A 27,064-nucleotide genomic window follows, 5' to 3' on the forward strand; every position below is an offset into this window, starting at 1 on the left:
CCTTTGTCTCTACTCAAAGCCATCTTACTAGAGAATTCTTCCCTGAAAATCCTGTCTTGTTAGCACTGCCAATCATTTCTCTCTCCCCTCATCCTGCTTTATTTTTTTCTTATCACAAGATTGTTACCTGATATTGCAAATCTATATGTTATATAATCTACATTCCCTATTGAATGTAAGTTCCATGTCATGAGGGACTTTATTTTTGTTGTGATTGTTCACTACTATATCCCCAGAACCTAAAGTAGACCTTGGCACATAGTGCTTGCTCAAATAAAATCTGTTGAATGAATGAATGAATGAAATAATTGGAGATACAGAATATATATATCTGGGAAATACTAAATGGAGGCTATATCAATATTGGTACTTAAATATTTGAAAGGTTGTCAAATTGAAAAAGAACAGACTTAATCTCAGTTGCTTTAAAAGGCAAAACTAGACCTTGGGGGTTGAAGTTAAATGGTTTTGGAGTTTTGTCTACTGTGATAAGGGACTTTCTAACAAGTTTAGCTCTCCATCTTAAGATAGACTGAGATCCCTGCCAAAGGAAACTTTAAAAACAGCTGGAGGACCTCTTGTGAGGGATGTCATAAACTGACTTTGGTATAGGAATTACACTTGCTGTCCTTGGTGAGTCTGTGATATGGGCCACTTCAAGGACTTTTTGTTTGTTTTCTTCCTGACCTATGGAGAAACTGGTCAATAAGGAGATGTCACTGCCCTTGGGAATAAAGGTTTAGTCATGGCCTTGCATGGATGTTGCCATTTCACTAACAGCCACTCAACAACTTTAGCACAAACTGTTAAGGCCACGAAGCTTTCGTTCACTTGCTGGCCCTTCCTCGTATTTGGTCATGTTGCTGTAGAATACTTGAACTCTGTAAGTCGTGTTGGGTAAAGATTCCATAGTTTTAACTACTCCTGCCAAGGGAAATCTGATTTTTTTATTAGCTCATGTCCTGGTATGCCAGTGCGAACCCTCTTGGAAAGAATTTGAGCAGAAACACATCATAAATTTTTACATTAGAAAGAACATATTTTATTCTAATCCAATGTCCTAGAATCCCTTCCTCATATTATTATTTCCCTCCCTCATGTTATTGTTAAGGTGCTTTGGCCTAATTTAAAAAAATGCTTTCTGGATCATTTTCAAACCCTGATGAATGAAATGTTCAGATTGTTTTCCAATGTCTTATTTTTAATAAGCTATTTCACTATCTCTTATGCATATTTGGGATATTTTACTAATGCCCCATAGTAATTTTCCAGTTGTGAAAAAGAAAATGGAATTTGTATGTGGAGTGACATGGTGGAGTTAAAGAATTAGGAGGGTCTCTACTGTTATATTTAGGACTCTGTATCACTTCACCCTTTCTGCCAGAGTAGTTCCTGGCTGACTTTCCCATGAGTTTTTAACCTCTTGCTAGGCTTTGCTTATGTAACAGGAAACAGGCTGTCAGGAACAAACAAATAGTGGCATATCAGGCGCACACTTGGTAGCAAATGATTTAGTTTGCTCTGCTCTTAAGTCTCAAAAGCTGACTGATAAATGATCGCTGCCTTATAAGTCTTTTGGCGCGGCATTCCTAGATTAAAATAATATCAGTTTTGGAAAAGCAGAACATTTTATCAAGACCATGATTTAATCCAGGAGATGGAAAAGATGAATTTACTCTAAGGGGACCTTTGCAGTGGTGTCATGTCCTGGGACTGTGGATTTAAGTATATCTTCGCTTTTTCTCCAACTCTTAAGGCAGGGGTGATGTGCAAGCTGCACGAGAGAGATGATATCGGACGAATCGAACTGGTCCAGAAGCTAGCAAGAGAAAACTGTCAGTTTCTGCAGACGGACAAAAAAGAACAAGAGAAATCTGAGCACGTAAGCCCTTTTCTCATTGGGGAGGCAGGTTTGAAGGGGTGGAAAATGTTTCTGGCTGGCTGAATGTTTGGGCCAATCTTTTGTTTTAAATTCTTAAAGACTTTAGTTTTCCTAAAGTATTCTCTTCAGGAAAAATGACAGTTGCTGAAGGCTCTAAGCCAATGGTTTATGACAGTGGATTTTTAAGAGAACTCTTAGAAGTATACACTTAAGCAAAGATGAATGCATCTCTATTTATGATCTTTTGTTCGATGGTTTTCAAGTTTGACTTTGCAAGTTTTGCCCTATCAGATATTTGTAGAATATTAGAATATGAATTTTGAAAGAAAATTCTGATGTACTGTTATGTTTAGTACGGTGCTGATCTAGTTGCCAAACGAATGCATCCTAAGTGGCTAGAATTAGGTAAGAACAGAAGAACAGATTATATATGGTCTTACTAAAGGGGTGGGGAGGTCAGAAGGGAGTTTTCCCAGTATCTTATGAAAGCTTGTGTTCCAACAAGAGTTATATTGTTTGGATGTAGTTAAAATTGGAGGAAAGGGACACTGCTCATTTCTTCTGAAAGCAGTTATTCAGATTGAGCCTTAGAATGGAGAATGCTGCCGTCATGCTGGCAAGACAATGGGGCCGTTTTCTTCTGCTACACATTGTTGTCCATTTATTTTTTGTTGTTTGTAAGATTTCACTCCCAGTGCCGAACTATCCAGGATGGCTCATGAAGGGGAAAATTCCTCAGGACTTATAAACATGTTTTTCTCTGAGTTTAACTTTTCCTTGCAATTTTATTTCCAACCCTTTCGGAGGGGGAAAATGTTGCTTCATGTTGTTTCTGCTGCCAGCCCATCAACACAGGGCTTTACTGAGCAGGAGAAGGGTGAGATGTTGGAGGATGGCACACTGCTCAGTTTAATAACACAACACATCTCTAGCAGTGAGACATCCAAATGTATCAACTGGTATCTCCAGGGGGAAATAATTGAGCGGTTTCAAAGCCTCACAATTTCAGGGGTGACTATTGACTTTAGGTGTGGTTGGAGCTCGCAGGAGCCTTTTCTTGCTCTGCACTATTGAAAAGTTTCAGGGCTTGCTGGAGTTCTTCAAAGCACACTGAAGACTGACTAATTCAAAGACAAACTCTAAACCCCTGCAGTATCCTAAGAATATTTGAGTACCATTAAGTAAGTGGTGTAAATTTCTCAAAACAATATTTCTTTAGATTCACTTTAATTAGAAGAGCAATAGTTTCCGTATGCCATAGTTTGCTGCTTCCAAGATACCCATTTCCTCTACTTTTTAACATCTCTAAAATTAGGATGCATCTTAACAACTGAGGATGTAAAAACATCTCATCGTTTGTGAGCAATTTTCTTTCCCAGTGATTCTTATAATGAATGATGTATCTTACAGTTGAGTGCATATTAGATTCAATGAGCTTGAAGTAGGGCAAGATCTTTCAAAATAGAACAAACAATAGGGTACAACTTTATCACCATGGGTAGAAATCATCGGACCTGGGCCACAAGTCTTCTTAAAAAGATATCTGTATTGCCTTTATCTTATATTTAGCCTAATCCCAAATATTATAAAGAATTGCATCTAGTGAGAATACCCTTCAGTTATATGACTAACGAAATCTGAACTTTGCACTGATCAATATAAAGAATTTTAACATGAGACAGAAATTTAGTGGTAGAAGGTTTGCAGCTTGGCCAGGGTCATTTACTCTGTTGCTTTTAGACCTTCAATTTAAGGTTTGTAAATTGCATGCTAATTTTTTTTTTAACTTCTTATATCAATATTATAAAGACGGATGCATTAACAGCCCTAAAATGTTTGTGCTTCTTAGAGGAAAGATGGTATGTAAATGATCATTGGAGTTATGTTCTCAAGTAGACTTTCCTGTGAAGCTTAAAGTAAGGAAAGGTGACTTTTCAGGAGCCTTCTTCCTTAGTGATCCCTTAAATATAAACTCAGCTATTTAGTGATCTCCCTTGGCAGGATGATGCCAGTTGAATTAATTAATCCTCAGGGCTGATATTGGTATGAGCAGGTGCTCCAAAATGGAGTATTTGATGCTAGGTGCCTACACTTTTTACAATCAATTTATTAAGAATAAAAATCATCTGACAGATTATTTTAATATTTTGTCTTAAGCATTTAATATATCAGTACCTTGGGGTTACACAATAATTTCTGAGACTGATGCAGTGTTTTCATTATTCCTGACCTTGCTTTCTTTTCAGTGTATATAGACGCTCAGTTATAACAATGAGGAAACTATAGTTTACTTACTGTAAGCCTAGGTCTGTGGTTTCCTCTTCTTATTGCAATAATAATGAACCAACCCTGGAGTTACATAGAGTTCCTTTCTTTTCTGATTTTAAATACTTCATCTACCTCATTTCCCATTCCTGAGCCCAAACTAGTTAAGTAGACTGGTAAAATTTGAGGTAGAATCCAAGTTGCCTATGAGCCTTTTTTTTTCCTCTGGTTCTAATATACCACATGTCATTTTATATGTATGTACCAAAATGAGAACGTTATCTTGAGGTGCTATGGTATAGAGAAAAACATGAATTTGTTCAAGTAAAGCTGTTGTTGGTACATATTGTTACAAATTGGAGGGGATTAGAGTTTTCTGAGTAGGTGTTTCTAATATTTCTTAAACTGGTGAATGCCATAACTATAAAATCATGCAATCAGACAAAATACCTCACTCTATACTTTTGGCAAGGTGTTTCTGAAATTAAAACGTTAAATGTATAATTATCTCAAGTTTCTCAGGAAGCACTTAGCTTTTCTATTTTCTTTTAAATAGCTATAGGCAAAATTAACCAGCACTTATTTCTAAGTGCCAAAAATTCATATAGGAGGACTTTATTTCTTCTAAGTGTTATGATAGTGGAGTTAACATTCAGCCATTAATTCAACTCTCTAGACATTGCATTTGCTTAGTCTTAATTCTATGATTTGATCGATAGAGGAAGGGGTATGTGTTATAGAGAAGAGTGGCACAGGAGAGAGCATTTCAGGCAGAGGGCCTAAGAGGAGGACATATAACTGGAAAATGGGGTGATTCTTGGGAAAAGCAAGGGGAAGACTGGAAGGAAGGTTAGAATTCGTAGTGAAAGATCTAATAAGCCACACTTAGGAGTTCAGACTTGTCTTTCTGACAAAGGCAAGCCATCAAAGAAGGGAAATGGCATAATCAGATGTGATCTTCCTGAGATCTCTCTGCCATTGGTTTAGAGGAAAAATTAAGTGGGAAAGAGAGAAAAGCATTTTGGAAGGAACCCTTAGAAAGTTATTAGAGGAAGTCAGGTGAGAGATGTAAGCTTGCACCTGGGTGATGACTATGGGGAACAAAGAAAGGGACAGATATTGAGAGGCATTTAGAAGGTAAAATTGGCAGAATTTGAAGGCTGCTCAATGGGGGAGTATGCGCGCCATTTTATTTCAATCAATTTTGAATTTTTGGTAAAGTTTCTTTGGACAGTGGTTGATAAGAATGTTTTGTTTTTCACTGGAATGGTTTGTCACCTTGGCCAAAAAGCTACAAATTTACCTTGTTTTTCCCCCCCTGCTATATTTTAGGTGTCTACAATATGTACCATGGCATACAGTGTTCATCTCACTAGCAAATTGTTAACGGGGGTTCTGGTTAATAGCATGGGGACTACATAAACTTCTCCTTCAGACCAGCTTCTTTCAAAATACCTTAATCAGAGAGAATCTCTGGTAGCCCCCAAAGAACTGGGCTTATTTGGCCCAAAACTTTGGCATTTGCTACAGTGATTTGTTTGCTTTCTCCAGAACTGACCCTGATTTTAAGCATGCTCTCTTAACCTATGTAGTCTGAGTTGGTGCTATTCCACTGTTATTCTAGAACAACCTCCATAATTCATTCATTCTACAAACTTTTATTGAATCTGATTATTGTAGAGGATTTGGAATAACTATGGGTGGCTCCTATTCTCAGAGTATAGTCCAATTATGTAGAAAAGACATGGACAGAAATAACTGAGATACAGGGTGATGAGAATCCCAAGAGAGATCCAGAGGTGTTAGAAGAATTTACACCTGGGGGAACAGAATCATTTCTTACGACGAAGGTAGAGTTTGACCTGGACCCTGAAGTAGATTTTGGATTGGATTTAAATAATTCAAAATGGAAGAAAAACATTCCTAGTGGGAACAGTAGCATTAGAAAGTACACAGAGATGTCAAGATACAAGACGTTTGGGGGAAGTCCTAAGCCATTTGCTGTCACCAGAGTACCAGGAGTTGGGGTTGGGGAGGAGATGGTGACAAGGAGACAAGAGGAGGAAGATTTTATGAGAATTGAATTTGGGACCAGACTAAGGAGAATTTTGGAGGCTGAGAAGTTTTACTTCATTCTAGGTCTAATGAGATGCTAATGATCATTTGGTTTTGTTTGTTAGTTTTCATTAGAAAGGGTGATGAAGGGAACTTTCTATGAGGTAGATGATACTGTTTCTTTCTGACAGATGAGAAAGCCGAGGCCGATGACTGGGTAAGCAGAGCTGGGCCCCTAGTGAACCCGTCTGCCTCAGGAGAATATCTAGACCCCAAGTCTGACTGCCTCAGGAGCGCATCTTCTCTCAGCCGTCACCACTGGAATGGTGAATGGGAAGCCAAGATGGCAAGAATCATGAAGTCCTGAGGGGGAGGGAAAGACTAGAAGGGCAGCCCTGGAGGAAAGAGGCAGAAGCATTCTGTATTGAAGGGAGGGTGGGGAAAGGGGAAAAAAGGAAATGCTAAGGTCCTTACTTCATTTGAATCCCAAGGTAGATTTGAGACGCTTATAAACGCTTCACATTGTAGTTATAGTGAAATAGTTACACCATAGTATCTGTCCAGATGTGGGTCCTGTTTTCTGGAATGCAATGGCAGTATTAACAGAAAACCGAAACTCTGTTTTTCCTGAAAAAAGCATGATATGATCATGCTCTGAGGTGTATTACATTATAGATTAGAAACATCAACAATAGCTCCTAAACTGACTTCCTAAAATCCAACGTGCAGAAATAAAGATCTATAAAATGCTTGTGAAAACTGCTCAGCAGTACTTTCCCGAGGGACCCTGTCTGTATCCCTCTCACTTCCCACCCACTTTCTTTGGTCATTTCTTTTGTTACATCTGGGGAGCCACCCTACTTCCTTCCCCTTTTCTAATAAACTCATGAACTATGGGTGGGAAGGGGATTTTGCACGTTCTGGAATTGAATCTTGGCATTCAATTCTGCTTTCAGGGTAGGGTCCCCATCACTCAACCTTGACCGGAATTTCCTTTTCCCGATTTCCTGCAGCCTCATCCTGGAATTCTGCCTACGTCAAAGGGCTAGCTGTTCAAGGATTACTAGGGGAGAAGTGGTTTGGAGGGATCTGGCACTGTAACTCTTATTTTACATATTAAAAGTTGCTCTCTCTCTTTTCCCAACTTTCATTTGGTCTATTAATATGTGTTTAAAAAGACAAAACAAAAACAAATGTTGTTAAATGAAAGTGTTAAAAGTCTTCTTTTTACTCTAAATGAAATACTAAAAGGAAAAGTGGTTTTATCATTCTGTATTCAAACTCACACTCTACATTCACATGTTTATGTCAAGTTAAGGGCAATTTGGCATTATTTGAAGTTTATCAGTAATTTCACTTAACCAAGAAACTACTTAAACAAATAGAATTTTATAACATTATTGTATAATATTGAAAGCCAGAATTCAGATGTAATAGGCAATTCATAATACATTGAATTTGTCCACCTATAAACTGAGAAATCACCATGGTCATACCATGCTTTTCTTTTTTAAATAACAGAATCCTAACTTTGTATTGGTTTGGCACTAACGTGACTTTTCGTTTGACATAGGCTTCCTTGAGTGAGTTGTTTTAGTCAGTTTTTAATCAGGATTGATTTGGCCATAAGAATAAAAGTGGTTGAAGAGAGTTCTTGCCTCCAAGAAGTTTACAACCTACCTGGGGAAAGAACTTACACAAGGAAAATGAGTAACCATGCAAGACAGCACTTAATAGTCTAAATAATTTCACAGGTGTTAGAGAGAGGGAAATCCGTCTGCTAAACATATTTCACAATGCCAACAAACCATGTTCTTCTCATCTATTCAAGAGCCAGATTTACAAGTTTGGTTCACTCTGTGCACTCTCTATATTCTGGGTTTTTTTTTCTCCAGAAAAATGGCACCTCGACTGCCAGGGAGCCAGTGCTGTGCTCGTGTGTCTGGTGGAGCCATCTGCTCATTAGCTGTATTTTTAGGTTCTCACAAGAAGAAACCCACTGCAAGTCCTGACAGTTTTAAAAAGTAATTTCAGTAATTTTAAAGGGTGAGGAATTTGCCAGTATGCTATTTGTTTATTTTTCAGTAAATATTCAAGTTTATCTAAAAAGGCCCAATTAAGAAAATCGATACTGGTTCGGTAAGTTGGATTTACCAAACTCATGTTACCAATGGATCTTTTCTTTTCTGTTTTACAGATGCCATTCCATAGGTTTACTAGGTTCTTATTCTTGTAAAGTTAAAATACATAACCATGTCATCTTCAGTATGTTTGGTAAGCCATTTAAGTGAGGCAAGGAAAACTAGGTTATTTTCCTTTGGCTTTTGCCCCTCTCAGTTGGTATGCCTCACTGTAGAACCCTCGTCACCTTATGATGGTCTTTTCTTCTCTACCCCCATCACAGCCTGATCTGCATTAATGTAACACTAGTTAATATCTTATATACTGTTGTTTGATGGGTTAACAGTAGGTATCTTTGGTTTTTGTGTTATTGGAGCTTATAATGGAAGCTGATAGGGCCAAAACCTAGGGCCAATGGATGGACAGTCCTTCGTGATAACTGTGAATGACTGAGGCTTAGAGAACTAGAGAAAACATGAAGAGATAGGAGGAGGGACACACAGATGCCAAGTCATGGTGGCCCTTGTGTTCCCCTGGGCACTGCCCTGATACGCTACTGCTCTCATGGAGCAAACACTAGAAGCAATGCTAGGGTGCTGAGGAAGCTCTTCACAGGGACCTCGGCTCATCTAGGGAGACAGGCTCAGCTCCCTGAGGAAGAGATGGAGTGAGGAGGATCAGAACAGCTACTAGGAGAGAGGAGGAACCTGTGTGAGGAAGCGGGGTGGGGGGGGGGGGTGGGGGGGTGGAAGAGGAGGAGGAGAAGCAGGAGTGGTGAGTTCTAGAAGGAGAACAAAGTGACTGGTGCATAAAAGGAGGGGGAGAGGCAAGGCAAGAGGCACAGGAGCCCAAGGATTCAGGGCCTGGCAGACTTAGCCCAAACTTGTATGTTTTATCCAAAGAGGGATATCAAACTCTTGTGAGGAAATTAAGCAAGAGAGAAAGGTGATTAGATCTGAATTTTTAAGATTCCTCTGGCTGCAGTGTGGGAATGGGCATGAAGGAGAAGCATGGGTCAGGCTCACTCCCTTCAGAACTTGCCCCTGTCCTTCCCTGGCATCGTCTCTTAGGTGAAGCAGTAACCAGCTTGAACATAGAGAATTTGACGTGCGGAGCTCAAGTTCAGAGACTTCAGCTACAGTGGACATAGATGCCAATTAGAGCTCAGATCTAATTATTTATAGTTTCACCTTAAAATATGCTACTGCATTATTTTCCTTTAAAAGGTGGCTTTTAGTCTTTTTTGTAGAAATGAATTTTGAGCACATGTGTAATATGAATACCATGTATTTCATTTTATGGTGTTTGCTTTAAATGCACCTTATTCTGATATATTTGCCTCATAACTATTCAGCCAAAGTTTGATGATTTCTAAGTGATTCAGATGCTCCAGTTAATAAAGATTAAGAAAAGGAATTTATACAGTTTCCTTGCAGGATGCAAAGAGCCTTTTTTCCTCTTGCAATGGGAAGTAGGAGGAAAGGGAAAAATTCCATCTGCCATCCAACTACCCTAAATGTTGTTTTACGATAGCAAAAATAGAAGATTGCCGAAAATATCGCAACAAAACATAACAGACTGTGGACAAGTGTACAGTACATATTTTTCTAATAAATCATATTAAATATCATTTTTTAAATTTAAAAACATGACCATATTTATATTTGTCATTACATAAAAATTTGTCTAATTAAAAAAATCATCTACTCCATTTCTGAAGCAAAAAGGACCTTTTGTTTTGGTCTGAAGAAGTCAATGCAGAAGCCAGTTAGGTTTACTTGGATTAGGTTTTTTGTCTTTTTTTTTTTTTTTCTTTTTTCCAATATTTTCTCCTGTATTAGGAGGGAAAAAAGGGGAGAAATAAGACAGGGCATGTGTGTTCATTTACTGTACATTTGTACGTAATTAAGCCAACAAGGCTCAACAATTTTAACAAACTCTTGTAAATCTCCTCTTTGTTCAGGTTCCAGGAATAGCTGGACATGATTGAGTAGAGGTGAGTCAGAATAAAGGATTAGGGGCTCCTCAAGATCCAGGAAACACATAGTGGGAGAGTATAGAAGTGATAATAAGACATTTACAGTGACAGGAAGTGGCTGGGGGCAGGGATTTGTAAGGAGCCTCTGCAAACCTAATGATTCATAGGAGCTTACCTGAAAGACCTGGTGGGGGTGGAGGTGTTGGCCCTGTCACAAAGGTGACAAGGGAGGAAGTAATACTTTGTAAGGATGATTCTTTAACCTTTTCTGATCTAGCATGGTTGGGATTTATAGGGGCAGAAAAAGCTGTGTTTTGATATCCTTGTGAATTAATATTCTAATGATTCCCAAGTGGTGCAACGCAAAATACAATTCCAAAATGAATTTGATGGTTGATGCCATCACTTTCTTTCTGCTCCAAAACTTTACTGTTATTACAAGTTGGTGGATTGTGACGATGTGTTATTTTTCACAACCAGGCTGACTGGCCTGGAGATGTTCTCTGAAAGTCAGACTTTGGAAAGAAGTTTAGACATCATATGCTTTGATCTGTCGAGAAAGAAAAAACTTCATTCAAAAACTGACATCTGCTTAATAAGACTGTGAAGAGTTAAATATAAAGATGTTGTAAATGTTCACATAAAAGGGGCAAAGAATACTATGTGATCAGTTAGCTCTGTTAGAAGTCTGTTAATCACAAGAAAATGTTAACATTTTTCAGTTGATAATAGTCTTCTTATAAAGTTGATAGCTTTTAGCTTCTGTAGGTCAGAAGTAGAAATGTATGAATAAAAAGAGTAATAATTGGAGATCTTTAGATGTATTAGGAGAAGTTGTAATTCAGTCTTAGTGCTTTTATTCCTGTGTTCTCACAGTTACATTTTGTGAGGCTAACCTGGAATGGCATTTGCCCCAATAAAACTGCTTCTCCCCTCTCATTCACAATTATCCTATCAGAAAATTAACATAGCAAGCCCCCAAAGCACAACAGTTTTGCCAGCAAAAAATAAATTAGATTATTTGGTGTTTCTCATTAAACAACCATAGGGAATCACAAATCTAAAACAGTATTAAAACAGTAATCAGATGCAACTATAAAAACCCATGAAAGAAGAAGGTAATAGACCATAGAGATTGCACTGTCTTTTCCAATAATTCATATGACAGGAATTTTAAAAGACTTAAGTAAATAAAACTACCGTATATAAAATGGCAGCCAGAAGGAGCACACATGGCCCAAAATGGTGCTGATTTATACCAACACATTTGTGAGGAGAGGAGAAGCCAGTGAGGCAGCAGTGAAGGCAAGAGTTTGAGCCTGAATGAGACAGAATTTGGACAAACCTTTAAAATTCAAGAAAAGAAACATTGGAACAAAACGATGGCAAGCCAATTTTATTCTGATCATCTTTTAAGGAACATGCATGAATGCCAGATACTTGTGAACAGAAACATCCCATGATTTGTTGAATGATTAAATGCCATTTCCATTGAAATTCAGCAATCAAATCTGACCTTTTCTCAGTTTTAAGGAGATTCCATTTCCGTTCCAAGATGGTAAACCCTAAATTCCTACCCTTCACTATTACTCATAATCTTGGCCTGTGGAGGAGATCTGCACGGACCTGAGAAGCGTCTACCACGCCCTGGAAAAATCCTCATTAATAAAGATCAGAGTGGCTCTAGGTATATGCAACATCTGCAGCTGTTGGCTTCTTTTCGCACCACGCTCTGTGGTTTGCCAGTTTGCATCTAAGCGATGGAAGGGTGCATGTGCTGATCGCTGGGAGACATAGAAGACAAGAATGCCAGGAACCTGGTGCTCTGACTCCTACCTATTTGTTCCATATCTGGCTACAGGGGTGTCTTGTTGGTCCCACTGTGGCCCCAACCTCAGTTTTGAGACTGCTTGATTCCAGAAAGGAGAAGCCAGGAATGGTGTCCTTTCCCCTGAGGTGTTAAGGAGGCTGGCAGGCTGCAGACATCCTCTGTCTGGGGGATCTTAGGAAGAAAGCCTGAGTTGGATAGCACCTGGCATTTGCACTCGCCTGTAGAAGACCCCGAGTGACCAGAATTGTAACCAGTGGTCACTTATGTAACAGCCCTGAGGTCTTTGCAGCGGAGACCATCATCCCTCAATAGGTTCAGGCATGAGGTGTCATCACCATTGGCAGCTTACCTGGGAATCTCATGCTTGAGCTCATAGAGCTGATTAGAAAGCACAACTTGATGAGGACCAGAGACAGTCAAATAACTGTTAGGTTTGCTGCCACTTGCAGTGGTCATTCCGCCACAGCACTAAAGATGACTTTATTGAGGGCCTAAGTAATTGCTAATGTCAGTATCACCTTCTTTTTTGTGTATAAAGCAGGTTTTTTTAAAAAGATCTGGCTAAGATTAATTTGTTCTTGCCTTCGTTCATTGAGAAAAGCATTTGTTGAGCACCTGTGAACAAGATATCACATGAAATAAAATAGAACTAAGCCAGATGTGATTTGAGCCCCAAAGGAACCCACCATTTAGCGGGAGACAGGGGGAAGGATGAGAAAACAAAGACAGGAGAATAAAGAAGAAGGGCAATGAGCAGGGCTGGGAAGGGCTTCCAGAAATGAGAAGGGTACGCTTTGAGTAAGGGAGTTGTTTCCAGAATATTGTTCCCTCGCATTCCTGTGAGGCATTTGCTAAATTAAATATCACCGTTTGTACTTCCTAGGTTATGACCGGGTCAGGCACACATCACAACTGGCCAAGCTCATAAATCTCAAATCTAAAGAAAGTTACATATTATTGGAGTTTATCATTGCCTGTCCCCCATTTTCTAACTACTATATATATATATGTATTTTAATTTTAGAATATTATGTATAGTCCTTCACCTGTTTTACTGTGAATTTGTTTTTGAAAACAAGCTTCATTACTGAAAAGGTTTATAAGTGTTTAAAAGTTGTGAACAAGGTATCAGGCAACTTGCTGGAATTTATAGCATATGTCTGTTAAAGTTTCTTCCCATTGTTTAAAATTGTTTTACTAATTGTAAAAGCAATACATGCCTTTTGTAGAGAATTTAAAAATAATAGAAAGCTTCTATTTCTAGTAATAATAGAAAGCTACTATTTCTAGTAATAGTAGAAAGCTACTATTACTATTATTATAGGAAGAAAGGAAAAAATTTAATGATCACTAGCCACTGCATGCACACACACACACACACACACACATACACACACACTATATTCATCATGAAGCTTTCCTCGTGTTTTCACAGCATACATTACATAACCATTCTTTCATTTTGGGGCAGATATGTTATAAAAAATGTTGCTGTTGTAAGTGATCTGTCATGCATATCTCTACACAAAAATATTTATCTAAGTTTATATTCCTTAAGATAAATTCTTAACAATTACTAATAACAGATATGAACTTATGAACTGTGTTAATCTCTGTTAGTTTTTGCTTAACTACTTTCCATAAAACCTACACCAGTTTTCACATTTATCAACTCTCCATGCAAGTACTTGTTTTGACAGGTCCTCACCCCACCTTCACCCTCGCTGAGTAGTATGACTTACAATAGGGAAACTAAGTATCTTTGTCAGGTTAAGGGGGGTAGGGTGGAGTAATACCTTGTTCAAAGTTACATTTATTTATGAATGAGATTGAATATTTGATCAGCTGTATATTAATCCATTTATATTTCTTCTGTAAATAATCCATTTTTCCATTGGGATTTTTCTTATTGATTTTCATAACCTCTATATATTAAGGATATGAAACTTGGTACATTTGTTGTATATGGTTTTTCCACTTTGTTTCTTAATCTTTTAGTTGTTTTTTTTATACATACATGAGTAAAACTGTTGATTCATTTAGAAAAATTGCTTTTAAAATTAGTCATCCCCATTCAGTGACTAGATACTCAACTTTATTGTCTTCTATTTCTTGTATTGTCTTCTTTTTTTATTGTCTCTATTTCATGTTTAACTCAGATTCTTAATACAGCTGGGAGTTATTTTTGTAATGTAAAAGTAAGATTTCTTGATTAGCTATCATGCAAATAATTTTTCTTCAGTTAACATGCAAATAATTTTTCTTCAGTTCTAAGTTTTATTATTAGAATTTCAAAAATTCACTTTATTCTGAAGGAATTAACCTCTGTTAACAAACTCCTCCCAAATTAAATATGTTGAGTAAAGAGATTTAGTGAGGTGCTTTACCTTTCTGAGCTTCAGTTTTTTCATCTATAAAATTAGGAGACTAGAGATTTAAGATTTTTTTTCTTGCTCTAAAATTTCATGTTTATAGCCTTCTTTAATTTGGAGACTTCCAAAATATAGTGACATCCTTACTTTTAAGTGTTGAACTCTCTTTGGGAAAATGCTGCCTCCTTTTCTAGTAGATACCGAGTGATGTAAGGAAGCTTTGAGTAGCCATTATTTACTCTGATTAACTATTTCTAGCAATGTCAAGAATCCATTTTGTTCTTTTATGTTCTAGAAATACTCCTTGGATAGAACGACTGAAAATGTATTTTTGTGAGATTGCATTGATATGTGAAAGATTGCTGATCTAGCGTATCTAACCAAAAGTGTCTCTGCTATCAGGGTATTGAAGTCATATTTCAAGTCAAGTCATCAAATATTTTGAATTGCTTTTCTAAGTTCAGAATGTCCCAAGGAGCACAGATATCTGGAATTACCAAAAAAAATGACAAAATGAAAAATGTTAGCTCTTATTGCCTTGCACCCTTGGAAATATCAAGAATGTAGCCTAATTACACTAGCTAGATTCTTTAACTAAACCCACTGCTTTTAAAAAACACATGTTTATCACTTACATGTCTATCTCTCCCATAAAGAATTTACTCTTTGAGAGCAGCATCCCCAATGCCTACCAGTAGGCTTTCAATCAATGTTTATTGAACCGAATCCCATAGAGAAGGCAGTTGTGAGTGATTGGAAATGTTCCCCAAATTCAAGCATTCAAACGAAATGTGTAAAAATCCAAAGTTCTGCCGTCTCCAGGGTTCAAGATCATTGGAGAAGTAAAGTTTCAATTTAAAGGTTCCCTCTTACGGACAATTAACCTGGAAATGACAAGCAGAAAAGACAGGGAGATTCATTGCCAGTCGTCAGTTGTAACTGCAGACAAGCCTTTGGAAGATTTCACACTTGGTAAAACGTGGACACCAACTTTCAGACTTTAGTGAGTCATGATTAATGAAGCAAGGATTTTACTTGGGCAGTTTTGTATGTGAGGATTTTGATCCTCATTGTTACATTTACAGTCAGGAAAAGAGAACGGGTTTTTTTTTTTGCCTTATTATCTCTTAAGAACTTTGATTTCTTTAAAGTCCATTCTTCTCTTCCCTTCACACCTATTCCCCCACCCAGAAAGGTGGGAAGGTGGAATTTACTATAATACTAGGCAATCAAAATTATTTTTGTCTTATTTTAACCATCTTTCTTCCTTTTACCTTCTGGCTTGTTTGGAATTTTGGATTGTTAGTCTTTCAAGCAGTTTTAGCAATAATTGATTGTGTTTTAAAGTATCTTAACCTAACTTTAATACCAAATTTCTGTAACTATACAGTGTGCCTAGTGTACCACACTGCCTTTTTCCCACCTCATTTCAAACAGTGAAGTGAAGTTTTTGAGATGGCTACTGAAGAGAATAAAGGCATGCTTCTCTAAAAACACCAGGGACTGTATAAAACATGAAAAAATAAGTGTTTACTTAAGATGCTTTGGATCTCCTTGCTCCCATGCCATGTGATCTAGCAGTTGCCACAGTAACTAGGAATTTTTCATTCCATAACTTGCATAAATACTGAGGCTGCCCTTTTTATTACTGCTTTGCCCTCTCTGAAGTCACACACACACACACACACACACACACACACACAAGCATATCCACATGCTCACATGCAGACACACGCATGCAAACACAATTCGCATATACACAAAAGATGTGGAAAGAATGACAGAGCTTCTTGACTTGAAGCCCTCCTATTTTCTAAGTTCTTGCTTTTAACTTTCCTTACTTCCTTTTAAACTTGAAGAACACTTCTGCTGAGTCTGTTCAGGTTTAAGAGCTAGCTTTTTCAAATAATTTCAGAGTATAAAGTCTTACTGAATCAGGAATCATTCCCAGACATGGTTGAATTTCAGATCCTCAGTCTAGAGGAATCTGAGAGAAGCCAAAGTAATAGGAATCAGTCCAGGCTGGCTAAGGAGCACTGCTTTAAAAACCCATATTATCACACAACCAATCCAATGTCCACATAGAAGAGGTGGCATTGGATTGGGAAAAGTGGACATGGTGGACGATGGGTATGGGGAAAGGCAGGAAGAGATGAGAGGTGGAGGCGTCTTTGGGACATGGAGCTGCCCTGGATGGTGCTTCAGAGGTAATCACCGGACATTGTAAATCCTCACAGGGCCCACTGGATGGAATGGAGGAGAGTATGGGCCATGATGTGAACCATTGTCTATGAGGTGCAGAGGTGCCCAAAGATGTACTTACCAAATCCAATGGATGTGTCATGATGATGGGAACGAGTGTTGTTGGGGGGGGTGGGGTTGAATGGGACCTCACATATATATTTTTAATGTAATATTATTACAAAGTCAATAAAAAACAAACAAAAAAAAAAAACCCATATTATCATCTCATTATTCAGAGTTTAAAAGGTTTCTATAAAACTGCTGCTGTGGGTTATTCAAACCCCAGATGACAAATATATCTACAACTAGAATGTAGAGACTTTGTCCTAGTCATACTTCAGCTTAGTTTTTCACCCATCTTTGGGCTACTTGTGAAAAGTGTCTGTATTTCCATTTTCTTTTTAGAAAAGCTTCGTATGTGCATTACATTCACACACACACATATTTGAATTTATTTGAGAATTCTCAGAGACTGGAAGATGTTTTCATGTAACATTTATCTTTGTCATTTCTGTAAACCCTAGGTAGCAAGATTTCAGGGTATTTTTTGTACTTTTAAAATCTCAGGTAAAATATGTATTGTGTTTTGAGGGCCACCAAGATATACCAATAAAGAGAGGTAGAAATAGGTGGTATTCCCATCACTAAGGAATACAGTTTTCCAAGTCATCGCCATTTAGCAAACCCCCATGGAGCTGAGGCTGCAGCAAACATACTGTATAAATAGAACATAAATGGATGCCATGGAGCAATGGAACTCACGCGTTCAATGTATAAACAGCCAGGAAGTTTCTATCCAGTGATCCTGGTAGTTGATAATTTTTCCCCAATGTTTAAGGATGTAATTTAGATTTTCAGAGGCAACCCCATTTCTTCAGAATGACCTACACATAGGCCTCTATGGATCAGGTGTGCACACAATGACCTAGGTTTCTTGAGTCCAGCGAAGCTCAGATGTCAGTGAAGAAGCAGGGTCTGTAGCAAGCACGTGCTAGGTGGTTCAGAGAATCTGGATGATCTAGCTCAGCAGAACCTTCTCAGAGTCTCTTGGGGCCTGCTACCCAGGACAAGGTTATGTAACTCACGAGTCTTAGCGGAATGAAATGACCACCATATCTGGAACAGGGGAGTAGCAGGAAGCAATGACAGACGATGACTGACATCATGCCTTGTTGCCGCTTCTTTTTTCATCCTGTTTATACTTTAATCATGATGGCATTAAAACGCTCGACAGGGTGCTGCTCAACTGCTATCTGAATCTGCAGGCCACAGAGCCTGCGAGCTGGCCGAGATCGACACCACGTCCCGCAGCATCTTGGATGACCTGCTGGAGACAGCCCACGTCACTGCCACTTCTAGCACCGTGCCCACTGCCTTCTGCCCTCTTTTCATTAAAAAAAAAAACCCACAAAGGAATAGATCAATAGGGGGAAAAAAAAGGAAAGAGTAACCCCACTCATAGACTAAGGGCTCCTAAGGTATTAACAGACCCTTAACATTTGAACTTCATTGTCTCCCTCCTGTTAGTTCTTGGTCTCTAGTGATACAGAGCTTCTTGGTGAGTGGGATTTGGGGTTGAGTGAGGTGAATACCAGTGAGAAACAACCATCACTCATATGATAATTATGCATGTCATCATGCCCAGCCGTCCCCTGGCAGTAGGGCTTCCACTCCTCCTTTTCTCCAAGTCCAGGAGCTCTGTAATGACCTCCCGGGACCCCCTCTGGCGCTTAGTGGTGCTTTCAGCTCCATTAGGAGCAGTTTCCAATTCAACTGAAAAAAATTGATGTTACATTATTTTTGTGCGTTTCCTTAAATACGAATGATCTTTACACACATATGAACAAATTATAGCAAGGCCCTGATGTAAATCCAATTCTGTAACACTTTGGTATTAATATTCTTGGATGTCATACAGTGACAACATATTTTGTATGTTTTTCTGCATCGACTTATTGAGGGCTTTCTCTGTGTTGGTCACTCAAAACTCTCTCTAAGGTAGCTATTATCCTATTATGTAGGCAAGAGAACTGATGCTCAGAGAGATGGAGCAACTTGGTCAAAAAGGCCCAGCTAGTAAGTGGCAAGTCTAGGACAGGAACCTAGGCAGGCCTTTCTTCACTTGGTGCATATAATTAAGTTGGATTTGTCACACATTCCTTGAAGGGTTGCCATCCTTAGAGTTTAATTTTTGTACTCCCTAGGAACTGCTATTACCCATGAAATATAGAGAGATGGCCCTCACTGCTGCCATGGGATCTGGTGGAAGGGAAATGATAAGGTGTGTGGGTTGTTAAACTAGGTTTATCTAGTCACTGGTGTTGGGAGCTATGCAAGACCTTTTGCATACTTTATCTTTTTGTGCTCAGAAATCTCCAGAGGGGTATAATCATCTCATTTTTCTGATGATGCCTTCTATCCAGTGATCCTGGTAGTTGACAGCGTTAATCCTATTTATTTCCCCTGGTACACAGCTATAAAGTGGTTGCCAGGATTGACTCTGAAAGGGCACACCTCATCACCCCTGTCCTCTCGGTACAGTTTGATGCCTCCATTTCAGCTGTGAACTCAGCCATTCTCTGAGAACAGAGGTCTCCCTGGGTGAGAAGTATCTCAGAAAGACTCCAGAGTCAGAATCAAGCTCCATTCATGCTGCAGATGAGCTGTGCCCATTACTAGACTTCTTGCTCAGATCCAAACAGAATTCCAGGGAAAGACGTAATAAAATTTTAAGCTCTTATGATGAAAACAATTCATACCCATGTGACGGAACAGCTACTCTCAAAGTTCTCAGGGGAAGTGTCGAGTGTGCAGCAAGCTGTAGGGAGCCTGAGTTGCTGTGAACTAATGTAGGTAATTAGACAAGAAAAAGTGTTGAGGCAAGAGAGCATACAGGAATTGAATTGAGTCAGGTAGAAAATGCTAACACACCTGTTCTAAAGCTTTTAGATTTTCAAAGTATTTTTCTGGCAGCAGGAAGATAGACAACGTTGCCCTGTGGAATGGAGTCTAAATTTGTGATAAGTTGTCGCAAGCGTCTCTGGAAACTACAGAATGTGAAGCGTGCCTTTGTCTCCATCTTTATCCATGCCTCTGTTCTCAGTTCTGCTCTGTGCAGGTGGGCTGTATGTCCAAACCACCGTAGACTGCAGCCCTGGGATCTCCTTCCCTCCAGCTCCAAATGGGACTTGGCCAGTGGGAGATATGGGCTAGAGATCAGAGGGCAGGACTTCCGACTGCTTCCTCTGCAATGACCGCGTTGCTCCATAACTGCTGTTCCCACAGGAGCCAACTTTCACTCTCTCTTCCCCTTCCACCTTCAAGCCCAGGGCTGCTAGTTCTTGGTTATCTCACTATTTGCGGTTAGTTCTCCTCAAACCTATCCACCTTTCTGCCAATGGTCCCTTCATTCAATACTTTCAAATCCCTGGCTGAGTATGCCTCTCTTTTCTTCCAAAATCTGATCTGATCCATCTAGCTAATATGCTCTATTTAAATATACATATAATGAAAAGACATTGACTTGATATTTCAAGATAGTACAAGACTATTTCCATCTCTTTCTGTTTTATTGTTTACTAACAATTTGGTCCTGGGATTAAATGCCTAGACTTACCCTAGTTTTGGGACTCTTAGACAACTTGTTTTATATGATAACTATTAGAAGCAAGACAATTTAATAAATGCAGTTCTTCTCTAGCATATAGACGTTTTCTATCCAGTTATGTTTAGAGGTTTTCTGTGGAAGTTTGGTTGAGTTCAATAATCACTTTGTGTTTACTTCCACACCTGTGAAAGATCGGACTTTACCTAGATTTTTTAAGTTTTGGGATTCTGAATCCTTCTAATACCATTTAGGCTCTAATTTGAATTGTTAAACTTAATACATGTGCAAGATAAAAAAAAAAAAGAATAAATCATTGTTATTTAAAACTCTCTTTCTGCTCCTCTGCCAGAGTAGCCTGTACAAAGATGTATTTGTCAGGCCAGCACATTCCAGCCTGGTGACTCTAAACCACTCACCTTGACACATATCTGCTTATTTAATCTTTCCCTTATTGCACTCTTAATCAGTTCTATCTTGCCACCAAGCAATATTCTTTTGACCCTTATTTTTTTCTTTTTAAAGATGTTTCCTTTTTTTTTCCATGAGAAGAAAGAAGCATGAGGGCCATTGTCAACAAATACTGTGAATGTTGTTCTCAGGCAAAATTGTTTTAGGTCAGAGGAGATTTTTTTTCCAGATAAGTATTACAATTCTGCTGTACCAAATTTATAGTAGAAGAATAGATGGGGGCATTGGTGGTTTGGTATGCTGAATTGTGTGTCAATGTCTGTAGTACAAGATGAGAAGAGATACCCAACTCTTAAATTGTGCATTTTTCCTGTTTAGGGGAACCAACATCTTTGGACTTCTCTGAAAAGAGTGAACTCAAGAAGCTGAATGTTGTAGAATCTTAGTCTTGGAAAGGCTGTTAGTCCCTACTCTTGATGAATAACTACCTTTATTTGTTCTAGAATATCATTGACAGTCTCTGTTGTCACTTCCTTAAGATGAACTACAATTGGCTTCATCTCACCACCCACTAATGGAAGGTCCTTTTTCTGGAACAAAATGGGATGACTCTAGATCTCCCTCTCCAACAAGGCAAAGTGGCTCAGAGAATTGAAATAATATACTCCCACCTCATTCTCCTAATCTTTTCTTCAGCTTCCTAAACTGGTCCTTCATATAGAGCCCATTGTACCTGGGTCAGCAAATCCCTGTGTCCACAGACTCATCTCTGACCAGTTTTTTTTTTTTTTTTTTGAAGTGAGATTCACATAATATAAAATGAACCATTTAGTGTCTGTCCAGTTCTTAAGCCCATCCTGTCATAGGCTGCTTATCCATTTGAAGTCCCACCTCTTCCATCCTTAAATGGCCATGTCTCTGGGCACCCACGCCTCATGGGCATAGGTGCCCACAGACACACAGCCTCTCTCTAGGTCTGCCATGTTTAACACTGTTCCTCGCTCCTGCCTCAGTTCCTGTCAGCTCTTCATTTTCCCTTTTCTGGGTCATGAGCTCTGCCCTGATCTGAGTTGGTTTAGCTGTGGTCCCAAGATCATGCTCAGCCCTTGTCAAATCTCTCCTTATCCTAGAATCCGGTCCCCTGACCAGACTGGAAAGGATAGCCAGAACTCAAAACTGGCCCAGTGGAAAAGAACCAGCAAGATGGTGGTGGAGTAAGGAGCTCCTAGAGTCAGCTCCTGCTACAGGGCAGTTAGCAAACACCCAGAGCTAGCTGAAACACCTGTTTGGGGGCTTTAGGGGACCAGAAGAGCATCCTGCAACATCCTTGAGGGAGTGGAAGGAGGTGACTGCCCATCTGCAGAGAAAACTCATAAGTAGAGTGCTCCACACCCCAGAGACTGGTGCCCATCCTCCACTGGAGGCACAAGCTGCCTCGGGAGCTATTCTGCACCTGGAATTGAAAGCTCCACTTCCCCAAAATGGGGGGGAAGAGACATTTGGGCACCAACTTCAGCTACTGATGAGTAAATTCAGCAGGATAAAGCATAATCCTGAGAAACAGCTAAAGTTTGAGCTTGTCCAAGACAGAAAGAGTCTGGTAGCTGCCATCTTAATGCCGCGCCTGGCACGAGGGGAAGCGGGGTGGACTGAAAACCCAGTACTGGTGTGGGGACTGACTTCTTTCCATCCAGATCATATTGCAACTCTAGTCTAGGCCCCAGTGCCACCTCCAGGAGGGAGGAAGCTATGGGGACCTGCGCCAGCCCCTCCGGGAAATTACCGGCCAAGCCATGTATGCCGGTGATTATCCAACTCTGGTGGCATGAGCTGCCCCAGGAGCTATTTTGTGACTGGAATTGGAAATTCCATTTCCCAAAAACAGGGGAGGAGGAGACAGTTGGCTGCCGATTTTGGCTACTGATTGGTAGATTGGCTGGCTAAGATGTAACCCTGGGAACAGCTGGGGTGTGAACCAACACAAGTCAGAAAGAGGCCAGTAGCCGCCATTTTGACTCCATCCCCAGTCTGAGGGGAAGCCGGGCTGACTGAAACTCTCAGTGTCGGCAGGAACCAGTTTCTTTAATGTAGATCAGCCTGTAGCCCTAGCCTAGGCTTCAGCCTCGCCCCTGGCACAGAGGAGGATGATGAGCCCTGCACCAGCCTATCCAGGTAGCTACAGGTAACTTTGGCTGGCATAGACTGAAATTCAGAAGTCTACCAGGGCAATTGCTGTCATCTTGGACCCACAGTGCATAGATGGCTGCCCACACCTGCAGCTCTATTCCCACCCCCAGCAGGGGAGAAAGGGATGTGAACCTTCATCAGTCTCTCTGGGCAACTACAGTCTAGGCCTGCACTTGGATTATTCTACACAGCTGTGACCCTGTCCCTACCCCTGGCAAAAGAAAAAGTTGGAAAAAGCTTCATTGGTCCCTGGTGTGATGAGGGCAGCTCGAGCCTCCACAGCTTACAGCACCAACTACATGCTTGGCTCCTACTGTACAACCAGCATGCAAGAAAGGATAGAAAGCCCTAAACTAAAGAGAAAAACTGCACCCAGAAAAAATACTCTAGTAAGCCAGATGTGAAGACACCGACAAAAAATTACAATCCACACCAAGAAACAGGAAGCTATGACCCAGTTAAAGGAACAAGATAAGCCTCCAGATGACATAAAGGAGTTGAGACAACTAATCATAGATGTTCACACAAATCTCCGTAATAAATTCAATGAGATGGCTAAAGAGATTAAGGATATTAAGAAGACATTGGATGAGCACAAAGAAGAATTTGAAAGCATACATAGAAAAATAGCAGAGCTTATGGCAATGAAAGGTGCAATAAATGAAATTTAAAAAACATTGGAATCATATAATAGCAGATTTGAGGAGGCAGAAGAAAGGATTGGTGAGCTTGACTAAATGGCCTCTGAAAGTGAACATACAGAAGAACAGATGAAGAAAAAGAATGGAAAAAATTGAACAAGGTCTCAGGGAACTAAATGATAGCAAAGGGCATGCAAACATATTGTCCCAGAAGGAGAAGGGAAAAGGGGCAGAAAGTATATTTGAAGAAATAATGGTAGAAAATTTCCCAGCCCTATTGAAGGACATAGATATCCCTGTCCAAGAAGTACAATGTACTCCCATCAAAAAAAATCCAAATAGACCAACTCCAAGACACATACTCATCAGAATGTCAAATGCTAAAGACAGAGAATTCTGAGAGCAGCAAGAGAAAAGCAATGCATAACATGTAATGGATATCCAATAAGATTAAGTGCTGATTTCTCACCAGAAACGATAGAGGCAAGAAGACAGGGTGAGATTAGAATATTCACAGATAAACAGAAACAGAGAATTTCTAAGGAAGAGACCAGATTTTCAGGAAATACTAAAAGGTGTGCTAGAGCCTGAAAAGAAAAGACAAGAGAAGAGGGGTCTGGAACAGAGTCTAGAAATGAAGATTGTGACAAAAGAGTGGTGAAAATAAAATATGACAGATATAACTCAAATAGTCAGGAATAAACTTAACCAATGATACAAAGCACTTGTATTCAGAAAACTGCAACTCATTGTTAAAACAAATCAAAAAAGCCCTAAGTAACTGAAACAAAATTCCATGCTGATGGATTGGAAGACTAAATATCATTAAAATGTCAACTGCATTCAAATTGATATACAGATTTAATACAATCACAATAAAAATTCCACCAGCTTTAAAGAAAAAACTGAAAACACAATCATTAAATTTATTTGGAAGGGTAAGGAGGCCTGAATAGCCAGAAACATCATAAAAAGGAAAAGTAAACCCTCATCTCCAGACTTTAAATCATAATACCTACCTATAGTGGTAAAAACAGCCAAATTTATGGTTCAGAAACAGACCCTCACCGGTATGGTCAAGTGGTTTTTGACTAGCCTGTCAAACTCACACAGCTCAGGCAGAACAATCCATTCAACAATTGGTGCTGAAAGAATTGGATATCCATAGCTGAAAGAAGGAAAGAGGACCCCCATTTCACACCTTATCCAAAAATTAACTCAAAATGGATCAAAATCCTAAAAATAAAAGCAAGAACCATAAAACTTATAGAAGAAATTATTGGAAAATATCTTGAAGACCTGGTGGTAGGTGGTCGATTCCTAAAGGAGATAAGAGGAGGACTGAGTGGACTACTGATGTTTAATGTATGTAGAAGTTTTAATTAGCTTTACTGTAAGGGTGTGGAAATGTGGATGGTAACACACAGTGAGTAACAGCTAGTTTATAAATGGGGATGTGACTGAAAATGGTAGTCTAGGTATGTAAATGCCATTTGACAGAATGCTAGAGATTAATCTAGGAACTGGATAGCACAGTAAACCAAGAGGTGGATGAGAATTGTTGTTGATGGTACAGATGCAAGAGTGTCCTTTGTTAGCTGGAGCAGGTGTATATCACTACTGCAGGGTGATGGGAATGTGGAGAAGCATGGGAAAAATACAGCTGGAGTGACCTATGCACTGTGGTTAGTAGTAATGATGTGATATTCTTGCATCTATGTGAAGGATGTACTGTGTTAATACTGAGGCAGTATGGAAGATGTGAGCCAGATGTACACTATGGACAAGGTAATAATCAGATGATGTTACTTATCTGTAGCAAATGACACGTCACGTTGTGCTGTGCTGGTGGAGGGGTATTGTTTGGGAGTTCTGCACATGTGCATGATTGTTTTGTAAGTTTACAACTTCTGTAATAAAAAATATATTTTAAACATAATAGTAGGGTGGGTTGGGAGAAAAACGCACCAGGTGTAAGATGGGGACTATGATTAGTAGTAGGATTTTGACAATATTCTTTCATAATTTGTAACAAACATCTCATGACGATGCAGGGTGTTGGTGGAGGGTTAATGTGTGGGACCCCTGTATGATGTTGTGTTTGTTTGCTTTGTAAGTTCACAACTTTTAACTATACACTTAATTGTTTTACATGTTCCTATATAAGTGATATAAAGATAATAATAATAGGATTGGTTAGGGGAAAAATACTTTGTTAAGTAGTAATATTTTGATAATGCTCTTTAATCATTAATTTAAAAGGTTTAAGAATAATGCAAGTTATTTTGGTGTTAGGGTGAGTTGTGAGAGTCCTGTATGATGTTATGCGTGTTTGTTTTGTAAGTTCACAATTATTGTTATACTCTTATTGTTTATGTTTATGTATGAGTGATATAATGAGTTAAAAAAAAAAAAAGAAAACTGGCTTAGTGGTTTTGAGTCTCATTATTCTCTAGATAGACCTGTTGCCTGACCCACTGGTCAGATTTGCCTGCTTTGGATATCAGCACCAGGGTAAATCAGATTCCCTTTGAAAGTTGTAATTTGTTAAATATATTGTTGACCATCTTTAGGGGACATCCATGGTTCTGGTTGGGAGGATTGGAATTGAGCCAGTCTGGGCTAAATCTCAGCTTCACCTCATTCTCATTCTCTTTTTTTGTTTGTTTGTTTGGTCAAGTTACTTTCTCTCTCTGTGCTTTTGTCTCCTTACCTGTAAAACAGGAATTTTAGTAATATTACCTCACAGGGCTGTTATATCATAAGGTAAGATAATGGATGTTCATCTCTTAGCTTTGACTGAATGTGGTCAACCCTCAATAAACATAAGTTAATGTTATAGATTTATCTGCTTGGTCATAGCTTGATTCCTCCCTTGTTGCTAATTCTTGGCCATCTATTTGTTGCATATGGCAATTCCATCTCCTTAATTCTTGAGTTGTGGTACTTGTAACACTATGGGTTAAAATTACATTTGCTTTTAATAGTCCAATAACTAATATTTGCATAATGCTTATAGTACACAAAACAATTTTATATTACCTTAGATATTGGCCATTTCCCAGGGGATCTCATATGTGCTTTTCATATAGACCACCCTCAACCTAAGATCCTGAATGAAAGAAGGTAATTTTAATCTGATATATAACTCCTCACCTTATTCTTTTCAATTCATATCTATGGAGTGCTTTCTCTAAGTTGATGATCAAAATGCAGAATATGGCAGGCCATTATCATCTGCCAACAGAATAGTTTGATGACCATCCTAAGGAAAAGCAACACTCAGCAAAATTTCCCCTTTAAGCCCCATCTAACTTCACCATTAGAAATGTATTCTTTGAAACTTAAGGTATTTGTCTCTGTACCTCCATCGTAAAATGCACAATCATCCATTCATTCTTTTGTTCATTTATGCATTGAGTAAGTGTTCATTGAGTATCTTGATGTGATAGGAGCTGGTTGATAATTGGGAA

General features: G+C 39.1%; 1 protein-coding gene across 4 annotated transcripts in view; it reads left to right on the forward strand.

Annotated features, from left to right (window-relative positions):
- RAPGEF5 (Rap guanine nucleotide exchange factor 5) overlaps positions 1–27,064 on the forward strand; it is a 232,817-nt gene that overhangs the window by 122,145 nt on the left and 83,608 nt on the right. For all 4 annotated transcript variants that reach the window (XM_058296892.2, XM_004461331.5, XM_023589624.3 and 1 more), the window contains exon 9: positions 1,757–1,882. In XM_058296892.2, the coding sequence (XP_058152875.1) occupies positions 1,757–1,882 (126 nt within the window). The remainder of the gene's footprint in view (positions 1–1,756; positions 1,883–27,064) is intronic.

Source organism: Dasypus novemcinctus, chromosome 5, assembly GCF_030445035.2.
Source record: "Dasypus novemcinctus isolate mDasNov1 chromosome 5, mDasNov1.1.hap2, whole genome shotgun sequence".
In the NCBI taxonomy this organism is placed as follows: domain Eukaryota; kingdom Metazoa; phylum Chordata; class Mammalia; order Cingulata; family Dasypodidae; genus Dasypus; species Dasypus novemcinctus.